This window comes from Desmodus rotundus, chromosome 11 (genome assembly GCF_022682495.2).
Source record: "Desmodus rotundus isolate HL8 chromosome 11, HLdesRot8A.1, whole genome shotgun sequence".
Classification (NCBI taxonomy): Eukaryota; Metazoa; Chordata; class Mammalia; order Chiroptera; family Phyllostomidae; genus Desmodus; species Desmodus rotundus.
In genome coordinates this window covers 97,637,772-97,662,746 of record NC_071397.1, presented here as the reverse complement: position 1 = coordinate 97,662,746, position 24,975 = coordinate 97,637,772, and the positions used below count along the sequence as shown (strand labels likewise).

General features: G+C 45.9%; 1 protein-coding gene across 2 annotated transcripts; it reads left to right on the top strand.

The window, feature by feature from the left end:
- The first annotated feature begins 921 nt into the window (after nucleotides 1-921).
- On the top strand, nucleotides 922-10,117 carry TAGAP (T cell activation RhoGTPase activating protein). 2 transcript variants are annotated; one of them, XM_024552229.4, is made up of 10 exons: nucleotides 922-1,040; nucleotides 1,649-1,725; nucleotides 1,814-1,867; nucleotides 2,186-2,252; nucleotides 3,566-3,732; nucleotides 4,412-4,573; nucleotides 5,083-5,192; nucleotides 6,593-6,788; nucleotides 7,353-7,470; nucleotides 8,070-10,117. In XM_024552229.4, exons 2-10 carry the CDS (start codon nucleotides 1,699-1,701, stop codon nucleotides 9,323-9,325), a joined length of 2,157 nt encoding a protein of 718 aa, XP_024407997.2. In that variant the 5' UTR covers nucleotides 922-1,040; nucleotides 1,649-1,698; the 3' UTR covers nucleotides 9,326-10,117. The 2 variants fall into 2 exon arrangements, with proteins under 2 accessions (XP_024407997.2, XP_045044886.2); XM_045188951.3 differs by having other exon boundaries at nucleotides 1,649-1,729.
- The last annotated feature ends 14,858 nt before the right edge of the window (nucleotides 10,118-24,975 follow it).

Here is a 24,975-nt window from a genome sequence, read left to right as displayed (position 1 = left end):
GCTTCCCTGTTTCTGCGCTTTACAGACAGACGTGCGCTTTGGGGTCTGGCTGCTTCTGCACAGTGTCATTTTGCGAGGCCCAGCCCCACTGTTGAATGTATTTTGGGACCACACCTTCTTTGTGCTACGAAACACTCCCCTGTGTGGATACGTGACCGTCTATGTGTCCGTTCTACTGTCAGGGTATTCGAATCATTTCAGAGAGAGAGCCTTTCAGCCACGGGAAAGACCAGAGACGCTCTAGTATCCAGAAGGAGGGAGCCACAGGTGAAATTCACCATCCCCTTTCTCCTTGAACTTGGTCTGATCAAAGGAAGTTTTTGTTTTCCTCCCTTGTCGGCATGAACACTGTTCTGTGAATTCAGTGTTCATTCTGATGAGGAGTTAGGGACAGAGAAGAGGTTCCTATGACGACAAGTGCTCTGGGGGACTCTCCTCCTAGTTCCCAAGGAAACAGACCTGGCTTTGGGGGATGGCCATTTCTCCAAGGCACGTCTTGAGTGTCCTGGAGGGACAACATCCCACACTCAGAGAGTGACAAAGGTAGTAGATGGTGGGTGCAAAGGGAGATGGCATTCAAACAGGATACAGAAAAGGGGGGCAGCTGAAATTACCACTTTAGAAATAAAGTGATGTTTACACCCAGAATAACCCCACTTCTAGTCACACACCCCACCTGTGACATTAGTCAGAGCCTTCACCTGTAGCCACACGTCATCTTTTCCACCCTAGTAGTTTACAGATTTTTTTTCCTTTGAAATGGAAGGAGAAAAAAAGTGAAGAATCAGAGCTGCCCTAAAAGGAATGAGGAAGCGGGTGCTCTCCAGTGTCTGGCTCAGCCTGGGGGACAGCCCATGATGCGCTTTCCGGCCCGTCGGTTCTGAGTTTCCACCCCCTCACTTATAACGCAGAACACGTGAAGTCAGAGCAGTCCAGCTCCTGCTCTCCGCCGGTGGGTCAGCAGGAGCTGTGTCGGGCTGCTTCTCCCGCTTCCCACGCCTCCCGGAGGCAAAGGCACGCTGGCTGGAGGTCCTCCCGGGGTAAGTACCATAAACTCACAAGACAGGCACGTCAGTGGCTAGCAGGTCCTTGGTCTTTCAGCTCAGATCCGAAAGGAAACAGCTGCACCACGGAATATGCAACAGGGTTATAAAGATTCTGAACATGGGAAGCTTTGCTTCAAGGTGAAGCTTGTACTTGGGGGGCACAGGAATTCTGTGAATGTTCTCTTTGGTTTGAGTCTACCGTAAGGTGCATCCTGGGAGTGAGCTTTTCCCTTGTCAGGTTGGATGAGCAATGTCACGAGAAGCTCTTAATGTATTGCCTGGTACATAGTGAGCTCTCCGACCCTCCCCCCCCCAAGATGTTAGCTGTTATCATACTTGTTTTTCAAATTATCTCTTGATACAGAAATGTAATAAATGCATTACAAAATTTGGCATGGTGACGATATCAGGTTTAGCTAAGAAATGTGTGTTCAGAGGCTATTCTTAATAGTGTAAGACATCTGGAAACAGACAACTGTACTTTAAATGAAAACGTTTCTACCAAATAGTTTCAAACTTTGTGTTCTGGCAAAGTGGCACTGAAATTGGCTGGCTTATCGTGTATGTCCCTCCTAACTCTTCCCTGTGTGCTTTCTCCGTAGGCAGAGCCAAGGCCACACGGGAGTGAGATTCATCGCTGGCCAAAGTTCTCATGAAGCTGATAAGCAGCTGCAATGCCGTAGGTACCCCTTTCTCCTGTAGTTATGAATTCCTGTTTCCTAGACTCAAGTCAAATGGTTGCCTAACTTAATTTTTTTTTCTTTTAGTCAAAAACACTAAATGCCAGTAATATGGAGACATTAATTGAATGTCAATCAGAGGTAAGAAGGCAATTTTTTAAGAAGTTTTTTATCTGCACTGGGAGACGGTGGAAAACTTTCTGTTTAGTTGAATATTGTTTGGCTGATTTAATTTTTAGAGTAGAAAATTAATATCATAAATGCAGCATATTAAACACATCATGAGGAATCTATATGAAACAATCAAGACTTTGCTATGGATTGTAGAAGCTAGAAAAAAATCAGTGGACTCTCTTGACTAATTTTGAACATGAATAAAGTGTTACATGTGTATTTTATAGGGAAAGCCTGGTAGGTTTCTTCACTCATTATTTTTAACAAAAATAAACATATTTTTAGGGTGACATCAAGGAACATCCTCTGTTGGCATCATGCGAGAGTGAAGACGGCATTTGCCAGCTAATTGGTGAGTTTTGAAAACATACTGGTCTTTTATGTAAGTGCTAACAACGAATGTTCTTGGTTTGCAAAACCACAGGACATCACTCTACTAGGAATTTTTTTTAGTGTTCTTTTAAAGACCGCAGAACATTAACACTTACATGGCAGGCCGGCTCCAGCTTCCTAGGGCAGCAGAGTGCTCAGACGGGGCAAGCCCTCCCTGCAGCCACCCCCAGCTCTCCCCGGGGTTCTTCCGGGGGTGACAGGCCTCCCCGCTGTGGATGCTTTGACAGCGGAAGCATGCATACACACGAAGAACACAATGCCTTTTCCATTTTTTTCCTTTTCTAGTGGAAAGTGACTCTAACAGCCCATATAGCTGTCTCTGCTGATATCAAATTCCAAAGAACCCACGGTTCACTTTTCATTTTTCTCACAGTGCTTTCAATATAACGTAACCCTGACCCAATGCTCCTGAACTAGGAGGACAAGCCACTTCTCTACCCGTCTGCTTCCATTTACCAGTATAAAATGTGTAGAAACATATGCCAATGCATTCAGAAAATATAGGTTTTATAATTAGGGGGAAAAGGAGAAGGAAGGAGCAAAAGAAAAAGAAGGAAAACTGTGAGAGGCAGTATTGATTGCACACACGTCTTCGGGATTTTGCAGAGATAGAGTATCCTGGTAAGGTTCACTGATCATCTCCAATTGCCAAGCCTAGGCTCAGGCCTTCCTGCAGCACTGTGATCTCCCCAGGCTGAGGCTGAAACCCCAGAGGTGACTGCAGACAAGCTGAGTGATGTAGCTCCCTCTAGTGGCCAGTTGGTGCCAGTGTGACTGCAGAGGTTTAACAGCCAGCCCCAGCTAAGTGGCTTCAAAACGATCCTGTTGAGCAAGTCACTTCCTCTCCTCCTAAGTTCTGTTTTCTTCACTAGTCAAAGGAACAAATTAAAATAATATATTTAACATCAAAGATGTCCACCACGGTTATGAAGGTCAATATGTTAGGATGGTTGTTTTGACCTGCACAGTGAGGCCAATTTTCTGCAGCAGACATCTGGTGAAGGGCAAAACAGGAAAGGTGGAGACTTTGAAGAACTGTGGTGTTGTTGTTTAGGGGCTGGTTGCCCTGGTAACAATGTGGTTGTTTCTAGGTTGATTCTTTGGAGATTAAGAGGCACACCCTTTGCTTTCTCAGTTTTTTCAAAAGTATTTCCCCCACAGGGCACACCAGAGAGGACGTTATGTGACTGACAATACCCCCTGGTCTCACGGGACCTTTGTTTGTTAATATTTTAACTTAAATTTGCTCCTTGCCTTGTTCTCTCTCTGTAGAAGTTAAGAAGAGGAAGAAGGTGCTCTCCTGGCCCTTTCTCATGAGAAGGCTTTCTCCTTCATCAGATTTCTCTGGGGCTTCAGAGCCAGAATTGAAAACATCACTCTTTGATCAGCCCTTGTCCGTCATCTGCAGTGACGACGACACACTCCCCAGACCCATTCAGGTCAGCACACATTTGCTTGTAAACCTACCGGAGTTTTCTGCCAGATGTGAAAAGGCCTTGGGTAGTCCGAGTGCCATCCTCTGGCTGAACACGCTGAGGCCAGTCGTTAGCGTTGCCCCTTTTAGAAATGGCGTCCCCACCTACGAGTGCAGCCAGGACGACACCTGGCTGCCGACGTTCTAGAAATCAGTTCTATTTGCCCAGGAGCTCAGATCGATGGTCACTCTATCCTTGACTTCATAGAGTTAAGAATGCTGAAAACGTGTGGCTTCTGCAAAATCAACAGACCCAGACACAGGGTAGCATAAGCAATCAGAAATCCACTGTTTATATGGAATGATTTGCAAGGAGGGGGGCCCGACATAATTTTAGAATGTTGAAAAGTAGATCTTTCACAAGTTACCTCCTCTTAGAAAAATGGCAGGGTTGACGAAGGCATTTGTTAGGAACTAGACCACAAGGAAAGACTGGCATTGACGGTCACTTGTTCAGACTAACTTAGTGTCATGGAGAACTAATTCCTAGGGAGAGGATATTTTGTGACAGGTAGAGTTAGCTGCTGTTCCTATGCACTTAGTTCTCTTTCTCCTACCTAAACGTGGATTTCAGTGTACTGGGAGCAAAGTGTGTCTTCGCACCAAGGGTAACCATTTCCTATTCGCCCGCCTTTTCCTTATAGGATATTCTTGCTATTCTGTGCCTCAAAGGCCCTTCCACCGAAGGGATATTCAGGAAAGCAGCCAATGAGAAAGCCCGCAAAGAGCTCAAGGAAGAGCTCAACTCGGGGGGTGTGGTGGAGCTGCAAAGCCTCCCTGTGCACCTCCTGGCTGCCGTCTTTAAGGTGAGTTCACAGTGCTGGCACCAAGGAACCTGCCAATGGGCTCTAACGTATTAGCTCTCCGGATATGGGAAATGGGCTTTCTCTCTGCAAATCAAAGTAAACTGATCTCGGAGTTTAACTTTTATAGTTAAGCCTCTTCTTTGTTTATATAAACATCTGTGTTTCTGTGGTCCCAGATTCCAGCAGAAAGCGAGGCATTCAGTATCCCCACAATTTTGATGAGAAAGGCACTCGGGTTGTCCCGTGGCCAAGTGCACATCCCTGAGTCTGGTGGCCCTTTGGATGGTGACCTTACTGTGCCTATTACTAGGAAGTTGCTGAGAGACGATGAGAGAGAAAAAGAGAGAGAGAGAGAGGGATCCCCACAGTGAATCAAATGCAGGAAGGAGGGGACACGGCCCGTGGCAGGATGGGCACAGAATCCCTGAGAGGGAACCAAGTTGAGGTAAAGAGGCCAGCACCCCATACGACACAGAGAGGCCAAACTGTGCCCTTCCTTCCTCCTCCAGGACTTCCTCAGAGGCATCCCACGGAAGCTGCTGTCCTGGGACCTGTTTGAGGAGTGGATGGGTGCCCTGGAGATGCAGGATGAGGAGCACAGGATTGAGGCCCTGAAACGGTGAGTGGTCACGGCCGCTGCCGGGGGCCTGGCCCACGCGGCTGCATCTGGGCATTCACTACATAATGGTCAGCTTGTTTCGTGAAATCTGGAACGACCAGGGGATCGGAGTGGAACTGTGCACCTACCCCCAGAATAAAAATCAGGAGTTAGCCTGGACATTTACAAAGAGTGTTTTAGCCAAATGAACAGCAATGCTTTTCCAAAAGGTTGAACGTGAGCTTCTGTAGAAATCACAGGAGGTGGGAGAGTCTAAAACCATAAGTCATTCAAGAAGGTGTGAGACCGAATCACAGACGAAAGTTTCCGAACAGGCCAGACAGCCAGGTGTGGGAATTGGAGGTTATCCTTCACCCCCATAGAACGGTGTCCCGCAAGGCAGCCACCTCCCATGAAACATCCCTTAAAGTACAGTAGAACAAATCTGGAAGGGATTATTTTGTTCATAAAATTCCACAACACATTTCACATTCTTATAATTAACCAAAATAACAACTACATCAAACAAATCCCAGTCACAGCAAAAATAATTAAATGAAAGTGTGACCCGTTAGTGACCAGAGAATCTCAAATGCCTAACTTTAAAATATCAGCACTTTTGTTGATCCTGTGAAAGTGCACCTATATATTAGGAATATCCCACATGGCTGAATATTTTTAACAAAATATTGAATATTTATAGAATTGAAGGCATTCAAGTGTTCCAAAATGAAAATTATTTTCTACCTAAAGACATAAAGCTCTTTCAGAACAATAACTTCTTATGAAAAATGAAAATGATTCATATATTAGTCACCATTTCATTTTTTGAAAATGTAAAGCTTTAAAAATCAAATTTACTATTTGTTAGTAACAATGTTGCCATTTAAATACTGCCTTGGCTGCAGTTATGAACATGCCTTATAAACGGATTTCTTCTCCGTAAGGATTTCTCAGAATGGTACAAAAATGCCTCATCTCTGTTTAATGATCGCAGTTCAGAAAAAGGCAAATGTTTGTGTTTAAAAAAAAAACAGTCTCGCAGTATGAGACACAAAAACGCAGCCTACATGGCTGAATGATTCCTCAGCAAAACAGTTTTCAAAATGTTAACCTACGGTACTTATGGCAGGAGTTAATGCTTCCTAACCTAAGATCTACATAAATTTTAAAAAGTGGTGTTATTTAGTGTCCTGATTATAAAGACCAGTTTCTTATGTTGTCACATGTTGTGGTTCACCAGTTTCATTCCATGTCAGTTGCCACTGGAAGTGTCTGAATATTTCACAATGTTACTTGTGAAAAGTCACCTTCCTCATTTTAAAGGAAGTCTGGGTTAGCCGGAAAGTTTCAGCTTGCTCCACTGAAACCAGAACAACCAGCCGCCTCCTCTAAACTCTCCTCCCTGCACTCGATTCCAGGGTGGCCGACAAGCTGCCTCGGCCCAACCTCCTGCTTCTCAGGCACCTGGTCTCCGTGCTGCACCTGATCAGCAAGAACTCTGAGGTCAGCAAGATGGACGCCAGCAACCTCGCCATCTGCGTCGGGCCCAACATGCTGACCCGGGAGAACGACCAAACCCTGTCCTTTGAAGCCCAGAGAGACTTGAACAATAAGGTTTGTTCCTGTCCATTTCTGAGACACTCTCAGTGCACGATCACACTGCCTGTCTGCAAGGCGCAGGGATGGAACACCGCCACATCCCTCTGACTCAAGGGCACAGCAAAAATATGCGATCAGAACTTTCCATCACGTTCCACTCTTGAACGCAGGCCGTTAACGAAGCTGAGTCCACGCCCTCTGTCAGCCTGCAGCACAGAGCATGGGGCGGCTCATTTTTTCACCCCTGTCTCTCGGGACACAAGAGTCCTTTCATTTTTGTCCCTTGTGCCTCCCGCCGCCAGTCCAACCACTGATTTGAGAAGCTCCTTGCTTAAGGGAAAAAGAACTTTGTTACTTTAAAGCAAAAGTTTTTTAATTCTCAAAGGAAAAAACACGTCTCAAAAATAACTTTAAGATAGATGATTGTTACTAAATTTTTTGTATGGTCTTTTCAGACACACAAAATCTCTTCCGCTCCCTGGGGCACCTGCCAAACAGTTGACTCCCACCAAGTTGCCCCTCCCTTTAAGAAAAATAAAGATGTGTTGAAGCTGACAATCCGCTCATTTGTCCCCACAGGTTAAGGCTTTGGTGGAGTTCCTCATCGATAACTGCTTTGAAATCTTTGGGGAGATCATTCCAGCGCATTCCAGTGTCGCTTCTGAGGACTCCCTGGAGCACATCGACAGCAGTTCAGGTACAGAACGCGCGGTCCACTTCTGAGGATTACACCCCATTGGGACGTAAAGTGCCTCTGGTGTTTGGAGTGGCAGCTGCCTTCACAGACCACCTGACACAGTGGACTGTCTGTAGGGAGGTCGTTAAACACAAACACTTTGCTCTCAAATCTTCCTGCAATCTCCCCCCAGGCTGCAGACGGGCCTTCAGGCTGAGCCTGGAACTTTCCCCTCCCTGCTCAAAGTCTTAAAGAAGTGCTCATTTTGCTGAGTTCACTTTAGCTAGAAGGCTGGGGTAGTAAACGTTTGTTTCCACTAATGGGATGTAGGTCCATTAAAATGGAAATGGATCCAATAAAAGACCCATTCAAAGGATCCATTTTTAAATTTAAGATCAATACATTTTTGGTGAAATGCTGTTTTCTCTCTCTCTCATCTCAATATAGTGGATTTTGAAAAAAACAGAAATTTAATGTGGCCAATAACTTTCATTTCCAACCCCAAAGTAGCTCCACCCACTTACCTGGCACCACACCTGACATAGGTGGGGAGAACTGCACTAAAGTTCATTTCTAAAAGAATCGGAACAGAAAGCTCAATTGCCCTTTAACTTCTGCAGACACGTCGACCCTGCAGAATGACTCGGCCTATGACAGCAACGACCCCGACGCGGACCCCGGCAGTGCCATTGGCTCTCCAGGCAGGCCGCCCGCAGTGCCCTCGGAGCCCAGAGGCCTGCAGCGCCCCTGGCAGCCAGGCTGGGAGCCCACGGTCAGCACTGTGACCAGACTGAAGAGCAGCCTCAGTGAGCCGGACAGGAGGTACTCAGAGCCCAGCATGGTGTCCCTGCAGGGGCACCTTGGGAGCCCGAGGACTACCCCGAAACTGACACGGAGCGAGGATGACTTCAGCCGGGCCCGGTCAGCCTCTCGTCCGGAAAGTGAGGACGCCGAGGACCCATTCCCAGAGGAGGTGTTTCCTGCAGTGGAAGGCAGAAACCAGGGGCCACAGGACCTGATGGTGAAGAACTCAGCTCAGGGGTTGGGGTTGCCACGGGGACTGGCGCCCAAAGCCCCCTCCAGTGGCTCTCTGGACGCATCTCTGGACAGCTCACCCGTGGCTTCCCCTTCCAGTCCCAAAAGAAACTTCTTCACCCGCCATCAGTCTTTTACAAAGGCTGATAAAAGTAAGCCCAGCAGAGAAATCAAAAAGCACTCCATGTCGTTCTCCTTTGCCTCTCACAAGAAAGGGCTGAGCCGGACCCCCAGCTCGACCTCTGTCAAGTCCAAAGGCTTCTCCAGGGACCCAGCAGGGAAAGACTTCAAAAAAGAAAGCCAGCTTGCTGGGCGAATCATCCAGGAGAGCTTGTCTGAGGCCCACAGCCAGACAGCTCTAGACTTCAGCTCGAGGACCTTCACCCTGTCCGTGGAGGACATATTCCACCTGGTGGACCGGAGACACCCGGGAAGCCCACCGTCCTACGAGGAGGCTGTGCGGGGCCAGGCCCTGGGCCTCACCGCCTGTGGGAGCCAGACAGTCGGCAATATGAGGGCCAGGATGCTCAGCCTGGACGCTGGGCTGCCACCTCACCGACCTTCTCCCCACGGAGGGGACTCGGGAAATCTGTGTGGTCAAGAGCCACTTGCTGGGCACAGACTCCCCCCCAGGACTGGGAGTTGGAAAGAGAGCAGAGCTGTCCATGCTTCTGGGGAAACGATAGGACAAGCGACTGGCATTGGGAGGCCCGAGCTGCCCCGGCTCAGAACTGTGTCCCCGTCCAGGCAGAAGAGTAAGTGGGAGTTCCTGGCGCAGCGGTGCAGCCAGCTGGTCTTTGAGGCCGACCAACTGCCATATGCCAGAGAATCCTACATTTAGGAAGGCAGGCCGACCCCATGACACGGTCGGGGGGTCTCTGTGGTGCGTGGCTGCACGCAGAACTGCTCTCAGACTCTGTTTTCAGAAAGTCGAGAATAAGCTCCCTTCGAGAAGGTGTGTAGAGCCCTCCTCAGAGAGGGCAGCTGCCCAGCGGCCCTCGGGTGGGGTCTGTGTGCACCTGGGTCTGTGCCACAGATCGCAGACAGGCGAAGTGTGTTCCACCCAGGGCACTAAGTGCAAAGGTGCCTGCGTAAATACGTGTACATATTTGTTTGTGAACTTGGGGGAAACTGCATTGCTCTTCTCTGCCTCCTGGGGCATTTGTCTACCGGTTAGTGTTTAAAAGTAATGTTTTCTTGTCTTCACGTTGTCTCAAATGGCAGACCGACTTTCATGTTTTCCACAAGCTCCACTTAAGGGGAAAAGGTATCAAATCTCTGTCAGAAGTTGACTAAGCCGCAGTCTGATAACTAAGCGCCACAGGAAGAAGAGAGAAACAGACTGCAAGCAACAGCGTTCAGGGTCCGGAGTGATTATGGGCATCACGAACGCCGGGCAAAGAGAAGGCCGGCATGGGCAAAGTGCTTCAGTGGGCCCTTCGATCATCCGACCGGTCCTTGGGGTGGACGAGAGAACATGCGTTACGTCGGTATCACCTGTTCTGTAGCACTCTGGGTTCCCTTGTTGTTCAGTGGTGTCTTCGCCAGTGGGGTGGAGGAAACCACTTTCTACGCATTGGGTTGTACATGAAACATCAATGTAATCTCACTACAATAAATTGCCTGCCTTTTGCAAAGTAAAAATGTTCATTCTTTACCAACACGTTGCTTCCTTTCCCTCGGTCCACAGAAGCCCAGCAAGAAAGTCATTCACACGTTGGTTCTTTCCACGAGCACGTACAGCGTATGTGTATTTGTTATTCTAGACTAACAGGCAGAGCTGAGGATCTCGCGTTTAGGAAAAGAGAGAATCCCTGTGGTTCAGATGTTTGCAAAACCATAAAAATGTACCTGCTTTAAGCCATTTTTCCAGCAAATGGTCACTCAGAGGCCAGAAAATTTAGTACATAAAGCAAGAGAATGGGCATATATAATATATAACAGCAAATATAATATTTCCTGTTTTTTATGAATTAATATTTTTGTACTTTAAAAACCTTATTTCTATAGTGTTCCATTTGCTTGCTTATTAGCAAAAATAATGATAGAATGTTTCCCATATTTTAGAACTTTAATGCCCAATGGTTAAGGTATTTATTGAGCTCTTGGAGACACTTAGAGATTTTCCTTATTTTATCAACTTCTTTCGTAAAATGCTGTGTGTTTTTGATTTGCGAAAGAAATATTTCTTGTGCTGGCTACCAGATGGTGAAGACCTACTTTTTCAGAGGTGATTATTAACAATGTAACACAAAGTTAAAAATGTCGTAACTCAGATCGCTCCAGGCAGCAGGTTCAGACCCCAAAAAATCACTAAAAATACTTACCAACTAAGCACCTCCGCTAATGTATACATTTCAAGGGCAGACACTCTCCCTCTGACCGCTAACTTATGAAAAGCAGTCCTTTTCCAGAGTTGGATACTAGTAGTAACGGTTACAGTTTTCAGTACCTTCCATGTGGCCAGACTGTACTAAGTATTTCAGGGCCGAAAAGGAAATGTTCCACCAGGTTTTTAGCAACATCTCACTGAGAACCTGCGAATTCTCACCAATACGTGAGTAAGACCATGTGCAGGAAGCCTTTGATCTATGCCACCCTGCCATTGACCTGACGTCCACGTGACCCAACGCAAACCACGAAAACCCTGCCCCAAATGTCCTTATTTTAAAAAAGCAGGGGCAGGCTGGCAGTCTCCTCCCCACGACAGGAAAGTAGGACAGTTTGCCGGCCCGCGTCCGTGCACGTCTTGCAGTCAAGCAAATGTCGTCGTTGTTACGGGGTTTGAACAGTGGAGAAAAGGCGTTTCAGATGCCACAGCGTGGTCTTCCCACTTCTCTCCACAGCCCCACGGGCTTGAAAACAGGATTGCCCAGCCCTTGCCCAGCGAGGGAGTCAGCCACGGCTGCCGGAACAAGCGCCTTAAACAGCAGAAATGTGCTGACTCCGGTTTCAGAGGCTGGAACTGAAACCGAGGTGTCGGCAGGGCGGGTTCCTTCTGCGGGCCGTGGGGGAAGGGTCTGTCCCAGACGCCTCCCCTGGGCTGGAACGCGGTTGTCTCTCTATGTGTATCTGTCCCCGAAGTTCCCTTTCTTACAGGGACACCAGTCACATTGGACTGGGGCCCACTCCAGTGACCTCATTTTACCTCTTTAAAGTCACATTGTGAGCTACAAGGAGTTAGGACTTCAACAAATAAATCTGCAGGGGGTGGGGGCAGGGAGGGTAGGTGACACGGTTGAGCCCACGACACTGCATTTCATGGGACAGTGCCCTTAATGGTGACAGGATCACACCGACAATTTTTCAGACTTTGCCATGAACAGAGGGCCGCGCTTCAGTGAGAACTGGATGACACTGGAATGACACTTCAGTCAAGGACCAGGAGCACCAGAGTTCTGTCCCCCAGGGACCCCCTCAGGGCCATAAGTCACAAATGGGACCATCACCAAGGGACCCAACACCAATGCCAGGTGTATGGTAAAACCAGGCGGGAAGTCAAGGACTAAGGAGAGGCTTCCACCTAAATTCAGGTCTGACCCCCCAGCCTCCGAGCCCCTGACCCTCCCCAGGCCCCCCGCATTGCCTGCCTGGGCCTACCTGGCTTAGGAGACCCTGGCCCCTCTTACCAAGCGAGAAATGGGAAGCACGTCCAGTGAAGCTGCCCATTTGGTAAACATCCAGCGTTCGACATCCTGGGATCTGACAGACAGTTTCTTCCTCTTGGGGAAGGTAAGACATTTTCTCTGCTCCTATAAAGAGGGGGAGGGGTGGGTTGCCCCATACCATGGCCAGCATCCCACATGATATTCTGTGACACACTGTGACTACCTGCGTGACACGCTGCACCCACCCCCACCTGGCACCACCCAGGACTGTGTGCAGAAATGCTGACATGTGGATGTAACCAAGGTGAGGTGTTGGTGCCAGAGCTGAGCAAAAACTGTAGTCCCTCCAGAGCCCACACTAAGCAAGGACAACACAGATGGGACTCCGGGCTCCCTGGACTTGTCGTGCTGATAAAACAAATCAGTGAATGGCCACAGCGCTTCCCATGGCCATGGAGGAGAAGGTCCAAAGGGCGACAAATACTGTCGATCCTAAGGCTCGATTAAAAAAATAAACTCCGGCTGAATTTTTCTGATTGTCATTGCCCTGGAAGGACCAGCACCTGCCTTCCTCCTCAAGGGGCAAGGAGACGGAAACGCACATCAGGTGGGATCTCACATAGTTTGAGCTTTTCCATTGAATTATGTAAGAGCTTAACTCTCTCTCTCTCTCTCTCTCTCTCTGCAAAGGGCGGTTTACTGAGGAATCAGAGTGCAAACATTTCACTCGAGATAGAAACAAATCACTTTCTGGCCATAGTTTAACTGTAGCCTAAGACCTTGCATTGTGTCCCCTCCTGGGTACAAATTACGTGTGGAGCAGGAGAGGCCACTGGGATGAAGGGCTGCCCTGCTCCTGGCAGGGGCTATGGGGAAGGGTGCGGTGAGGCACACAAAGGATGCAGGACGGTGACGTCTCTGTAGGAAAAGAAAGTCAGGGTGTCGGCACAAGAAGGAGATGAGACCCAAATTCACGGGACCTGAGTCCACACCCTACACGTGATACCGTGGGTCAGGTGCCCAACTGCCTGAGCCTCCGTTCCTGCTTCCATACCATGGGGGAAATTGTAACCCCGCACCAGGGCTGGCCTGGTGGGCCCCTGGCATCCTCGGGCCCCTGCTTCTTCCACGACCAGGGCCAGCCGACACACGCTTAGAAGGGCCCAGTGCCGGGGTTAATACTCTGCTGCTATAACACATTTTCACTTTGTGCTGCCCCCTGCAAATTATGTAACTATCGTGTTCATGCTACCTAGCCTTCTAGTCCAGCATCCTCTCTGTGAGCATGAGTCTCTTCCTCCAGCCTTGCCTCCAAATTCCAGGCAGGAACCTTCTTGCTCAATCAATAACTTTGACCTCCATCCCAGCAGCCAGACTTAGTCACATGGCTACCCTTACCTGCTGAGGAGTCTAGGAAATACAATGTTTTCATCAGTACATCGCCTCCCCCAAACAAAACCAATTAGTAAGAGAAAAGGGAACAATGATAGGGAGGAGGACTTTTAGCCCTTCACACAAAAATCAAGTAAAAGAGATCATGGGTATGGTAGAACACATACTAATGTAGTTCCTTTAATGATAGAAAGAAGGATAAAGCACAGATTGTCTATTCAGTGTAAAAGACAATGGAAAATGTAGACTATGATATCAGATATATAAAGATAAGGCAGATAATATAAAGATAAAGCAGATAATAATCTTGAAGTATTTCAATGATTCATATGCACAGTGTGAGAATTTTATAATTATGTAAGAGTAGTTTTCAGTAAAATCAATTAACAAATGACCTCCTACAATGTGAAAGATACTGTACTTGCATAAGGAAGTTATAATCTAGTAAATAAGACACCTTTGAAGGCAAAGGTAAGTTCAAGACAAGTGGTGATGATGTGAAGAGAGCAGTAGAAATGATTTCTTCATGGTGGAATTAAATTTAAGAAGTTTTTCCAACCTAAAGGAGCTTCTATATAAAATTCCAGGGTCGGTAAAGAACAAGTTCCACCAGAGGCATGAGACGGTCCAGGGCGGGCGTACATTTGGTTGATTAAACTGCCTCACCATTCAAAAGGAAATAGATAAGACTTTTTTCCCTCCATCTTTGCTGAAAAAGGTATTTCTTACCCAAAAGTGTTTTGGAGACTACAAAATATTACATAACTGTTAAAAAGTGAGATGTTCCTCTCTTCAAAACAAACTTAGATCTTGTTACTTTCCTACCAAAGATCTCCAAGGGCTTCGTAATGCCATTTTTATCGAGTCTAAAATTCTTTGCCAGCCACTTACCATTCAAGGCCCACCTTAACCTAGCCCCATCCTAGCTAACCTAACTTATTTTTTTCCTAACTCTCAACTAGCTTTCTACATAAATCATGATGATGGTAACAGCTAACACCACCTTTCAGAACCTGAGATACAGCTGAAGCTGCATTCAGATGAAAATTTATGTGCCCATATTACCAATTTTCAACTGGTGTGCCACAAGAATTTTTAAAACATGCTATACCCAGCTACTTAGTCAGGGGCACTGATTCCATTCCCCTTAGGTTGTCAAATTTAAAAAATGACAACAGCCAACACAACAATAGCCCTCCAGTGGTGACGAATGAAAATTATACCTATTTTTTGTCAGATCAGCAAAAAATATATTTTGTGTTGTGCCACAGAACTTTAGTAATTAGTTTACATGTGCCATGAGTAAAACATCACTGCCTTATTTGATTCTATTAATAAACAAAAATAAAAATGAATGAATTTAGCATACTGCTCATGAAGTTAGGAGAGGAATAATAAAAATAAAGTTGAAATTAATAATTTCAAAACAAAAAGGAAAACTTATTAATAAAATCAAAGCTGGCTCTGTGAAAACAAACTCCTGCCTAATGTAGGCAAGGAAAAGAGAGAAATCGAGACCACACGGCACAAGAAATGATCATGGAAATTCACAGCAGAAACTGAAAGTCAAAGGACACCTTTGCTCAATTCCATGCAAATGCACTTGGAAATGTGAATGAGATGATCAGTTCTCTAGAAAAGTATAATTTACCCACCTAGTTCCAGAAGAAGGAGAAAATCTAAATGCGTGTATGTCTGCAAGAAACAGAGGAAGTCACCCGAGAGCCAGCCAAACCCTCCCCAGACCGCCAAGTGGGTGGGTTCTCAGGGATGTCTCCCATCTTTAAAGCGCAGGCTGTTCCAACGCCGTGCCACCTCCCTGGAACAAAGGAAAGCTTATAAGTTATGTTTTTAAGGCAAGTATAATACTGCTGCTGAAACACAGCAACAATTCCACACATACAGAAAGTGAAATTACGGGTCAATTTTATGGATATCAGTGTAAAACCCTAAATAAAACATCAGTAGGTGGAACATATGAAGACCAACTGCAGTTAGTACAGGAATACAAGTGTGAGTCAACGTAGGGCATTTACTAACGAAACCCATCATTTCAGTAGAAATTGTAGGGAAATAGAATCAGCTCTGCACATCCTAAAAGGCACCTGTCAAAATTTAACCCCAAGTACTAAGGTTCTTTTTTAAATCTTTAGTGAAATAGAACTCAGTAAATATGATGCCCTGGCCGGGTGGCCCAGTCTGTTGGAGCATCGTCCCGCACACCAAAATGTTTTGGGTACCACCCCTGGTCAGGGGCACGGAGGAAACCAATCGTTGTTTCTCTCTCACATTGCTCTCTCTCCCAGCGAGGATAAAAAAAAATACAATAACGAAAATTTAAAAAATAAGAAATGTGGATATTTTTAAAAAGATATCAATCTCCAATCAAAAGGCAACATGGGACTTGATGAGGAAACCCTAGAGACTCCCCCTGAAGTCAACAAAAAGTCAGGTTGGCACTATTTCCATTTATTATCCAACATTTTCAATTTCTCTTCTGAAATTTCCTAGCTTCTCCTTTACGGGAGCATTTTTGTTCATCCTACTGAGCATAATTAATTATAATTTGCTTTAAAATTGTTGCCTGACAGTTTCATCATTTCAGTCATCTCAGGGTGATTTCTATTGATTGTCTTCTCTCTTGAAAATATGTAGCCTTTTCCTGGTTCTTTATATTTTCAACAGGCTGGGATTGTACCCTGGACACTGGGAAGGTTATGTAGTCAAGACCCTGAATTCTGTCATATCGATGCCCCTGGTTATTTCATTTCAACACGCAGTCGACCTGGTCAGATTCAGCCTGCCCACGCTGTCTCACCTGTGGCAGGCGGCAACTCAGCTCTCAGGCCACACCTCTTCACCTCAGCTGCAAGCTGCCATGAGTCTGCCTTGTGCGTGTGTGGTCAGTGGGTCAGCGAGACTTGGGTGGAGTTCAAGCACAGAATTTAGGCCACCCCTTCTCAGGGTAGTCCCTCACTTTCTCATTGTCACAATGGCCCCAGGGTCCCCCTTCGGATTCCTTAGGCCAAAAATAGGACAGGCCTTCCATTGGGGTTGTGCACACACACACACACACACACACACTTTGCAACCAGGGCCTGTTCTTTGGCCAGAGCTGAAAACCAGGAACTCCCACCCTCCTCCAAGACTCAGCCCCCTCTGCCTGCTCTCGGTCCCTCTCCCCACGCCTTAGGTAGTTGTTTTTTGGTAGTTTGCCTGGGGTCCATAGTTGCAATGTCTGGGAGTGCTGGTCTGTTACGAGCCCACCCCACTGTGTCACTGGGTATACAGCTTCTTCAAAACAGCCCGTGGAATAGCTAGTGAAGAGCTCTCAGCCATAGGGTGTCCCCACTAGGCTTATAAAAGATAAAATGTGATCATGGAAAATTCTTTTGACATGTTAAATGCACTATCAAGTCCATAAGGAGACATTTAGACAAATGTAGAAACTGACCAGTTTCCAAAGATGCATATATGGCAAATGTTTTCAAATAAATGTTGAGAAAAAATATTAAAATCCTAAGGAACCAGAAACATGTCAAGAGGAGAACCCTTACCATAGAGTGACAGGGAAGCCATCTAGTCACTTCATTCAGGACCCCAATTATTTTTATCTGTGAATCTATAGCAAAAAAAAAAAGTAATGAGGTTTTCATTGTGGTTGGAAATCAGAAGAAGTGTAGCTTGCTTTCTGGCAAATTTGAAGGTGGTGTGATATTTGAACTGCCTATACTTAGTTCTTAAAAAATTTATATGGCAAGGCCTAGATGTCTAAACCTAAAGCTTTAAGGAACTACAAACACCCACAGACCTCAGGGGGCACACTGAGATGCATACAATCTAAATTCATTCCTCTCAAGGTTTTTGATTACAAGGAAAGTTCACAACTCCTTTAAAGATAGGAGTTGTTTGCATATTCAGCAAAACTTACAGCAGGTCCAAGCATCAAAACAATCTGTAAAATTAGGCATTTAGCCCCAAAAGAGATCCCCTCTCAAATTGCTAAAGTGGTATTGCTAAATCAAGCAGTTCTTGCCCCAGAATGCCGACAGGTGTTCATTTGCATGTGTAAATGGCAGATTGTTACATCAGTATTAAACAAGTCATTTGAGTCAAGTTCCAAGTCTAATTCATGAACATTGGTATCTGAGTACCCATGGCAGAGATGGCGGTAACTTTTCACAACTTTCAGCCATTCCTAGAGACTAGAGAATTAGAAAGCAGAAAGGCAAAATGTGAACCACAGTCTACTGGTCCAAGCTCATAAATGAAATGCCCCAGCTTTAAAAATATCTCATATCATATTCCAGCCTCCGTTGCCTTCCCCATGCAACTGGCCCGCATTCAGGGAGGGGAAGCCTCAGCTTTAGAACCCCACTCCAGGGTGTTTACCACCCTCCAACCCCGCCTTCTCGCCTGGCCCGGGAGAGAATGTCTGTCTGCTCCTGGGGCCCCCTCCATGGCCACTGTCATTACTCCCAGATGTGGCCCCTCACGGACTTGCCGCAGAAGCATGGCAGGCCAGGCCCCTGTGCTGCCTGCTTCTGACCCTGCCTACTCCCCGGGCCCACTGCTCCGGGCTTCACCCTCCCTGCAGCTCCCACCTGCGGGTAGAGCCGACCCCACCTGTGTTTGCTTCATTCCTTTTCCTCTACCTGAACTTGTCTACAGGGCCCACACCCTTCACCCCTGCCCTGTGGACACCTTACCTCCCCCGGGAAGCGCTCACTGAGCCTGCCTCCTCCCCGTGCCCCACGTTTCCATGGCCTTATTCTTTTCACGGTTTTCTGCCCCTTGAAGAGTCTAACTTCTTTGAGGGCAGAAGTGGGTCGCATTTCTGTTTGTTGTCCCCAGTCCTAGAAGGCTTCCTGACGTAGGTTTGATGTTCCTTACGTGTCCGCTGAGCTAACAAAAGAACAATACAGATGAATGGACATGAGTCTCTAATTGAACCCGAAAAACACCGCAATGGTCCCCCGTACGAAGCTCATCTGCGTACTCCTCGGCCTCATACAGAACTTCTGCTGGGTTAGGATTTCTCCAAGCCACCGTCTCTGAACTCCTACCACCGCTCCCTTCCACATCCATCATCCCCAAAGGCCCATGACTTCTCCCTTTCCCTGTGGTCCTTCTTTTCTGCGGTCTTCCAGATCCCTGGCTCTCTGGGAGGAGATTAGGAGATTTAAGGAGTTACTTTTTTTGTTGTTGTTGTTGTTTTTTACTTTAAGCATTTATTGAGACGTGTCTGCCTGCGGCTATAACTCAACAGGGAGTTCTTTGTTTTCTTTTGTTTTGAATTCACTGCTATCTCATTTAATTTCTACAACTTCATGAGGCGAATATTAAAACGCAAGTTTTTATAGATGAGCAGACTGTGTAACTGGCCCATGGTCACTCACTAATGAGAGATACCGTGGGCATTTGAACGACCATATTCTGAAGACTGACTCTTCTCCATCGCAGCACGTGGGATAAGGGGCAAATATTTGAGGCTGGTTTTATGTGTTTTCTGTAACAAAACTGTTGTATTCCACAGACCTGAAATATTTTAAAACCACAGAGTAGTTCCATCAAAACGGGTGATGTTTATCTCTGATCAGAGATAATGGCAAAGAAACTCCTGGCTTTAAATTAAAACCACATAAATGTGAGAGGAATTTTATTGCCCAAGTCCATGTTCCCCGTGTTTTGAAACCGTAAGACACCCGAGCACAGTGAGTGCAGAGGGCGCTGATGGGCTGCCCGCCCCCCCCAGGACTGAAATCACAGACAGACTCCTGGGTCGAATCACATCTGCCAAATTCATCTCCAAAAAAATCCACTCACAGCTCAGATCCTCTGACAAAAACAACTCTTATTTTTAAGAATAGGAAGTGTTAGGGGTTTTTTTTATATCTCTTCACAAGAAGTTTCCATCCACTGGCTTTGAATTTTACTTTTTATTCAAAAGCCCAGCATGTTTTGGTGTTGAAAACTTCCCAGGAAGCTGAGCGCCCTTTTCTCACACTCTGAGTCATGGGTTTACTCTGACTACCAGGTGAGCAGCATCCTCACGCTCAGACTCGAGAGAGACGTGGAAACCTCTTAGGTCGAAAGGAGGTGATCAGTAAACACCTCAAATCTGAACGCTTCAGTAGAAAGTGGGAAAACAGAGAAGCTACAATCCTAAATAGTAGCCTCAGACTTAAGTAACAGCTTCTCAGAAGAACAAGGATTATCTGGAACTCCGGCTCCTCGAGGTCAAACCCAGGTTTTGAGGGGCCTGGTCTGATAAAACTTTGCAGGCCTCTTGTGAGAAAAAGAATGCAAAATAACCAATACAAATTTAAGAATGAACACAAATATTTGAACGAGAAACAAAATCACACATTATACATTTAATGAAGTTGACATTAAATAAATTATAAATGTAATCAAGCTGTAGTTTTTTGGGGTAACAGAGAAAATTACATAATATTTTTATCAACACCCTTCTGAGAGAGTTCAATAATGCTTCTTTTTCTACAGTTTTTGGCTGCATACCCTTTTCAGTCACTTCTTTCAATAAATAAAGGTCTTGAATAGTTTCTGTAGAGAGAATAAAAGTTAAATCTTTTTTTAGCTTACTTGATTAAAATTTGGGGTTCTCTCCAACACTGAAAGTTTAGAATAATTTACCTCAACTCCTAAATTCATTATTGTAATGTCATGTGAATCTTTAAGATTATTGTCAAATTTGGAGAAACTGTTATCATGTCCATCTTATAAGAGCTGTGAAATCTAGGAAAAAATTTATACCAGCTACCTTCTGGTTTCGTAGAGGTCAAATCTTGTTTCTCCTCTGCCACCCACGTGCTTTCAGTATTAGGTTCTGTAAAAGTCGTCCTTATACGTGCTCCTGTGTAATGTCGAAAGCTAAGTGGCCCGTGGGAATATCTCTGGAAGCCCCTCCTACCCAGGACAGCACTGGTACCTTACCTATTCAAGGAAGTGACTGCAAACCACACAAATAAATCTCACCGAGCCCAAATTAAAAGTATCCATACATCAACTTCCCCTTAGCTCAGTCCCAAAATCCCCACGGTCACTCCAAGGTGTGGGGTAGGCGTCAGAATGGAAAGAGACAGCCATCTTGATTATAGTTAAAATACCTTTCGCAGATCTTGCAGGGCCACGTGGCCACGTGAATCCATTTTTGACCTTGACCCTCCCCAAAGCCTTAGGGGGAACCTGGGTAAGAGGGCCCCAGCTCAAGCCACCTTTGCATCACAGTAAAAGTCCCCTCTGGGCTCCCTAGTTTTTTAGGCTCTTGCTCTCCCACTTAAAAATCAGTGAAAACAGACATGCATGAGCTCTTCCAGGACTTCAGCTTCCAGCCCCCAGCCCCCTCGTCACCGAGGTTGTCAGATAAATCATGGAGGGTGGCAGAGGCAGGGTCCGGTCGGCCACAGACACCGGGAGACTGGTCAGCTTCACTCGTTCCCCACAGCCGCCCTGAGAACTACGCCTGCACTCAGACTGGGAAACAGGCCCCCGAGGTCTAAGAGCAGAGCCCACAGCAAGCCCCCTGAAGCCCTTGCTCTTTCTACTTTTGGTGGCTGCTTCCTACAGGTTTTTCCCCCTAAAGTAACACATGCTCTTTAGAGAAAACATATTCAGCATAGAGAAATAGAAGAATTTTTTTTTTTAATTTACCAATAGTTGCATTACCTAGCCACAACCATAATAAGATTTTGGTGTATTTCCGTGTTTTATGGAACACAGAAATTGAAATGATTACATGAAATGAACCTATTTTTCCTGATTTTTAAAGAAACACATTGCTTGTCAAAAATATTAAAAATATTGAAAAGTACGGTATAAAGAAACTAAAAGCCATCTGCATTAGTTTTCCGGAGCTGCTGTAACAAAACACCACGAATTGGGTGGTTTAGACAATGGAAATTCCTTGTGTCATAGTTGTGAAGTCCAGAAGTCCAAGGTCAAGGCGTGAGTCAGGCGGTTTCTTCTGAGGGCTGTGCGGGAGAATCTGTCTCACACCTCTCCCCCAGCTTTTGGGACTCCCTGGCCATCCTTGGCACCCATTGGCTTCTAGAAGCATCACATCCATCTCTATCTTTATCTTCACAGGGCGTCCTCCCTGTGTGAGGGTCTGTCTCTAAATTCCCCCTTCTTAAAAGGACACCGGTCCTGTAGGGTCAGGGGTCCACTCCATTCCAGTATAATGACCTCATTCTAATTTAACTAAGTCCATCTGCAAAGACCCCGTTTCCAAATAAGGTCTTCACCATAAGAATTTCGGGGTAACACAATTCAACCCAATTCAACCTATAACACACCATTCCCAAGCCTGAGTCAGGGAAATCCAATGGTAGCAAAGTATTGTCAGGAAGTTTTTTGAAAATATGACCACAAATTCTTTTGACACCCTTCCCACTGAAAGCGTCTTTCTCTCCGAGTCTAGGCAAGTTGGTGGCTGCTCCGTGCAGGGTCCTAGTATTCAAGTCATCACAGCCCAGGCACCAGACAGGGAGGGGAAGAGCTTCCAGATGGTTGAGCCCACAGCTATCCAATCATCCCATTTGAGTCTTAACCCGTTGAGTTATCAGTAAGCCTCAAGAAGCAAAGACAAACCATCCTCACTGCTTCCTCTTCCAAAATTCCTGACCCACAGAACCTGGGAGCCTAAGAAAATGGTTATTGTTTCAGCCACTTATTTCTGGGGGAACTAGTTACACAGAAATAACAACTAGAAATGTTAGGATTCTTCGTCTTTTCTTTTTCTGTGTCTTTAACAATATGTTTCTTACTGAAGTGAGTGAGTCACTAACTTCTTAGATCAAGAGGAAATGATAACTAGTTTATCTGAGATTCTGAGATTTTCTTCAAGGAACAGAACAGATCGGCTACAGTTCTAAACATTAGCATCCTGCGTACTAGTACAAAATGAAACAGGCCATAGGTAGCACGGTGGGAGGAAGATGAAGTGAAGCTTAAGGACTGATACACGGTTTACTAGTCTTACCCAACTAAAAGTAACACAAATCAGGCGAGCGAGAGCTGTAAAGATACAGAAAATACGCGACACTCCTGCAGATGAAAACGATCAACACCCTGAACCCTTCAGCTCTCGCTTTGAGAAAGGGTGCGCAGGGTTCTTCTGAGTATCGCATCTCAACCAGGTAAGTAGTTAAGCCAATACTAACACATACTGGAACAAATTTGGTTTTAAGTGGTCATCAAGCATGACATCTCTTCTGAAACACGGGGTAAAACATGTGGCACAAGAAATACATCTTCTGGGAAATGGCATTAGCCTCAGGAGGAATAGCCCAAGAATCCAGGCCAACAGAACATCTGCATTTCGGTCCGAAGTGAACAGGTTGGCCTTATAAATCCCGGTGGGTCATAAATTCCTCATTGCTGAGTTTTTAATTTTGACTGCTCTCTTGGGTAACAGAAGTGTTTTTTTAATGAGGGACAGGATGGTCTTGCAAATCTGCCTTGCCTCGAAAGACAACTGACTTGGTTCAGTGTGAAGTTGTTCCCAGCCTTTTCCCCCAGAATCTCTACTCGGTGTTTAATTATCTTCTGATCTTAGGTGCTGCAGAAGAGCGTAAAGCCATTGGGCTTTTATTCTTGAAAGGCAACTTGCTTCGTTTTGCCTCAATGCTGATAAGATCTGTTCCCTATATCCTCGTATAAAAATGTTGCCATTAGTTTTCCTTGGGATGTGGTGAACGCTTTGGGTCTATGTTTTCAAGTACTTTCTCAACTCAGGGAACACTTGTTGTACTGAGTCTTTAGTTGCTGTTTTCCTGTAGGAACCTCACATTCAATGTTATCCCTTCTCCTGTATGTCTATCACCTTCTGTGCTGGGTCAATGTTGTTAACCCTTTCCTGTAGATTCTGGGGGCATTTCTCAGGACGGCTCTCTAAATCGCTGATTTGACATTCAACAGCGTTCTCTAGAATGTTGATTTGAATTCCATTATTGCATCTTTAACTCCTTTGAATCCTTTATTTCTTGATACTCTCTGCCTCATATTCTGTCTGATGCAGACACATTGAACTCTAAACTCCTCACAATTCTAGGCATCCCCTCACCTTTAGGGCCTCACACACGGTATTCTTTTCCCCCGAACACATCTCCCCCTCACTTCATCTGGCAAACTCCCACAACTTCAGGTGATTTGCGCTCCAGCACCCTTCCCCACAGGAAGCTCGCCGTCACCCCAGTATGGGCTAGAGGTGCTTGTGCGTGTGCTGCGCCCTGGCCCACCCCATTATCACACATATCACACTGGGTTGTAGTACCTACCCCTACCCTCTGGCTGCCCCATTAGCCTCCCGAGGGCAAGAACCACGGTGATTTTAACTGTCATTGTGTTCTCAGCCCCCAGCACAATTCTTGACACTCAAAAGTATTTTTGCCCATAATGTCACTCCCTTTCAGTCACATCTAATCGTCTTCTTTACTTTCAAGAATTCTCCTTCTCATGGCTTTCTGCTCTTCTTCGTGGGGAGGGATCGTGCTTTTAGGGGTGCCAGTTTCACTCCCCGAGATCTGTCTTCCTCTGTGCAAATGCATGCTCCCTTCCTCCTGTTCGACTGCGTGTTTTCATAGATTTCACGTTTCTCCTCTGCTTCCTCCGCCACCTCCTCCTCCCCCTCATCCTCCAAAATGAGGAATGAACACAGACCTGGTATCTGCCAACAGACACAGCATCATAATTGCTCCTGGCCTCACTCTTTGTCTGCCTGGCTGCATTTTAAATCTCAGGTTGAAGCACAGACTGCTGTCCCCTCCCCCTGGTCTACATCTGCTAGACAGGTAGGGGACTTCCCGCTTCAGTCAGTGCCATTTTAAAACTGGAATCTCCGACCCTTTCTTTTTAAACAAATCTCAGGATCAAAGACATCTTTGAATAATTTAGGAAAGAATCCTTGAACACACCTTAGAAGACCTAGTTATGTCCTGCATATTACATTTGTTTCTTATCAAAGAAACCTGAATATTTAAGAATACTCACAGCTGAGGCATATATACAATGAAGTGCAATTCCACCAACGTTACAATGTTTTCAGGCAGCACATTAGCTGCCTGGAGAGGAGGGAGCTGCCCGCCTTGCTCCCAGGAGAGCGAATTGTCTCTGCTTTCCAGGGGGTTCCCCGTTGGCAGGCAGGGGGCTCACTGCAGGTGTCTCCTCTCCCGGATTCCAATATAATCTCAGGACTGGGAAGAGATTCCATCCCTTCAATACCAGAAAGTTTATTTAAAAACTTGTTTTCTCTTCTTGCTAAGGGAATTCAGGTCAGGAGAATTTATTTTCAGATAAAATCTCACAGATAACTAACATCACTTGTGATTGATTAATGCAGATGCAGAAAAAAATCAGTCATGGTACTACTTAAGGGTTTTTTTGTAAAAAGCAACTAATGCATTTGTTAGGAATTAAAAGAAGTTAAATATATGTAACTGGCAAGTGTGCCTCACAGTGTGGTGACATA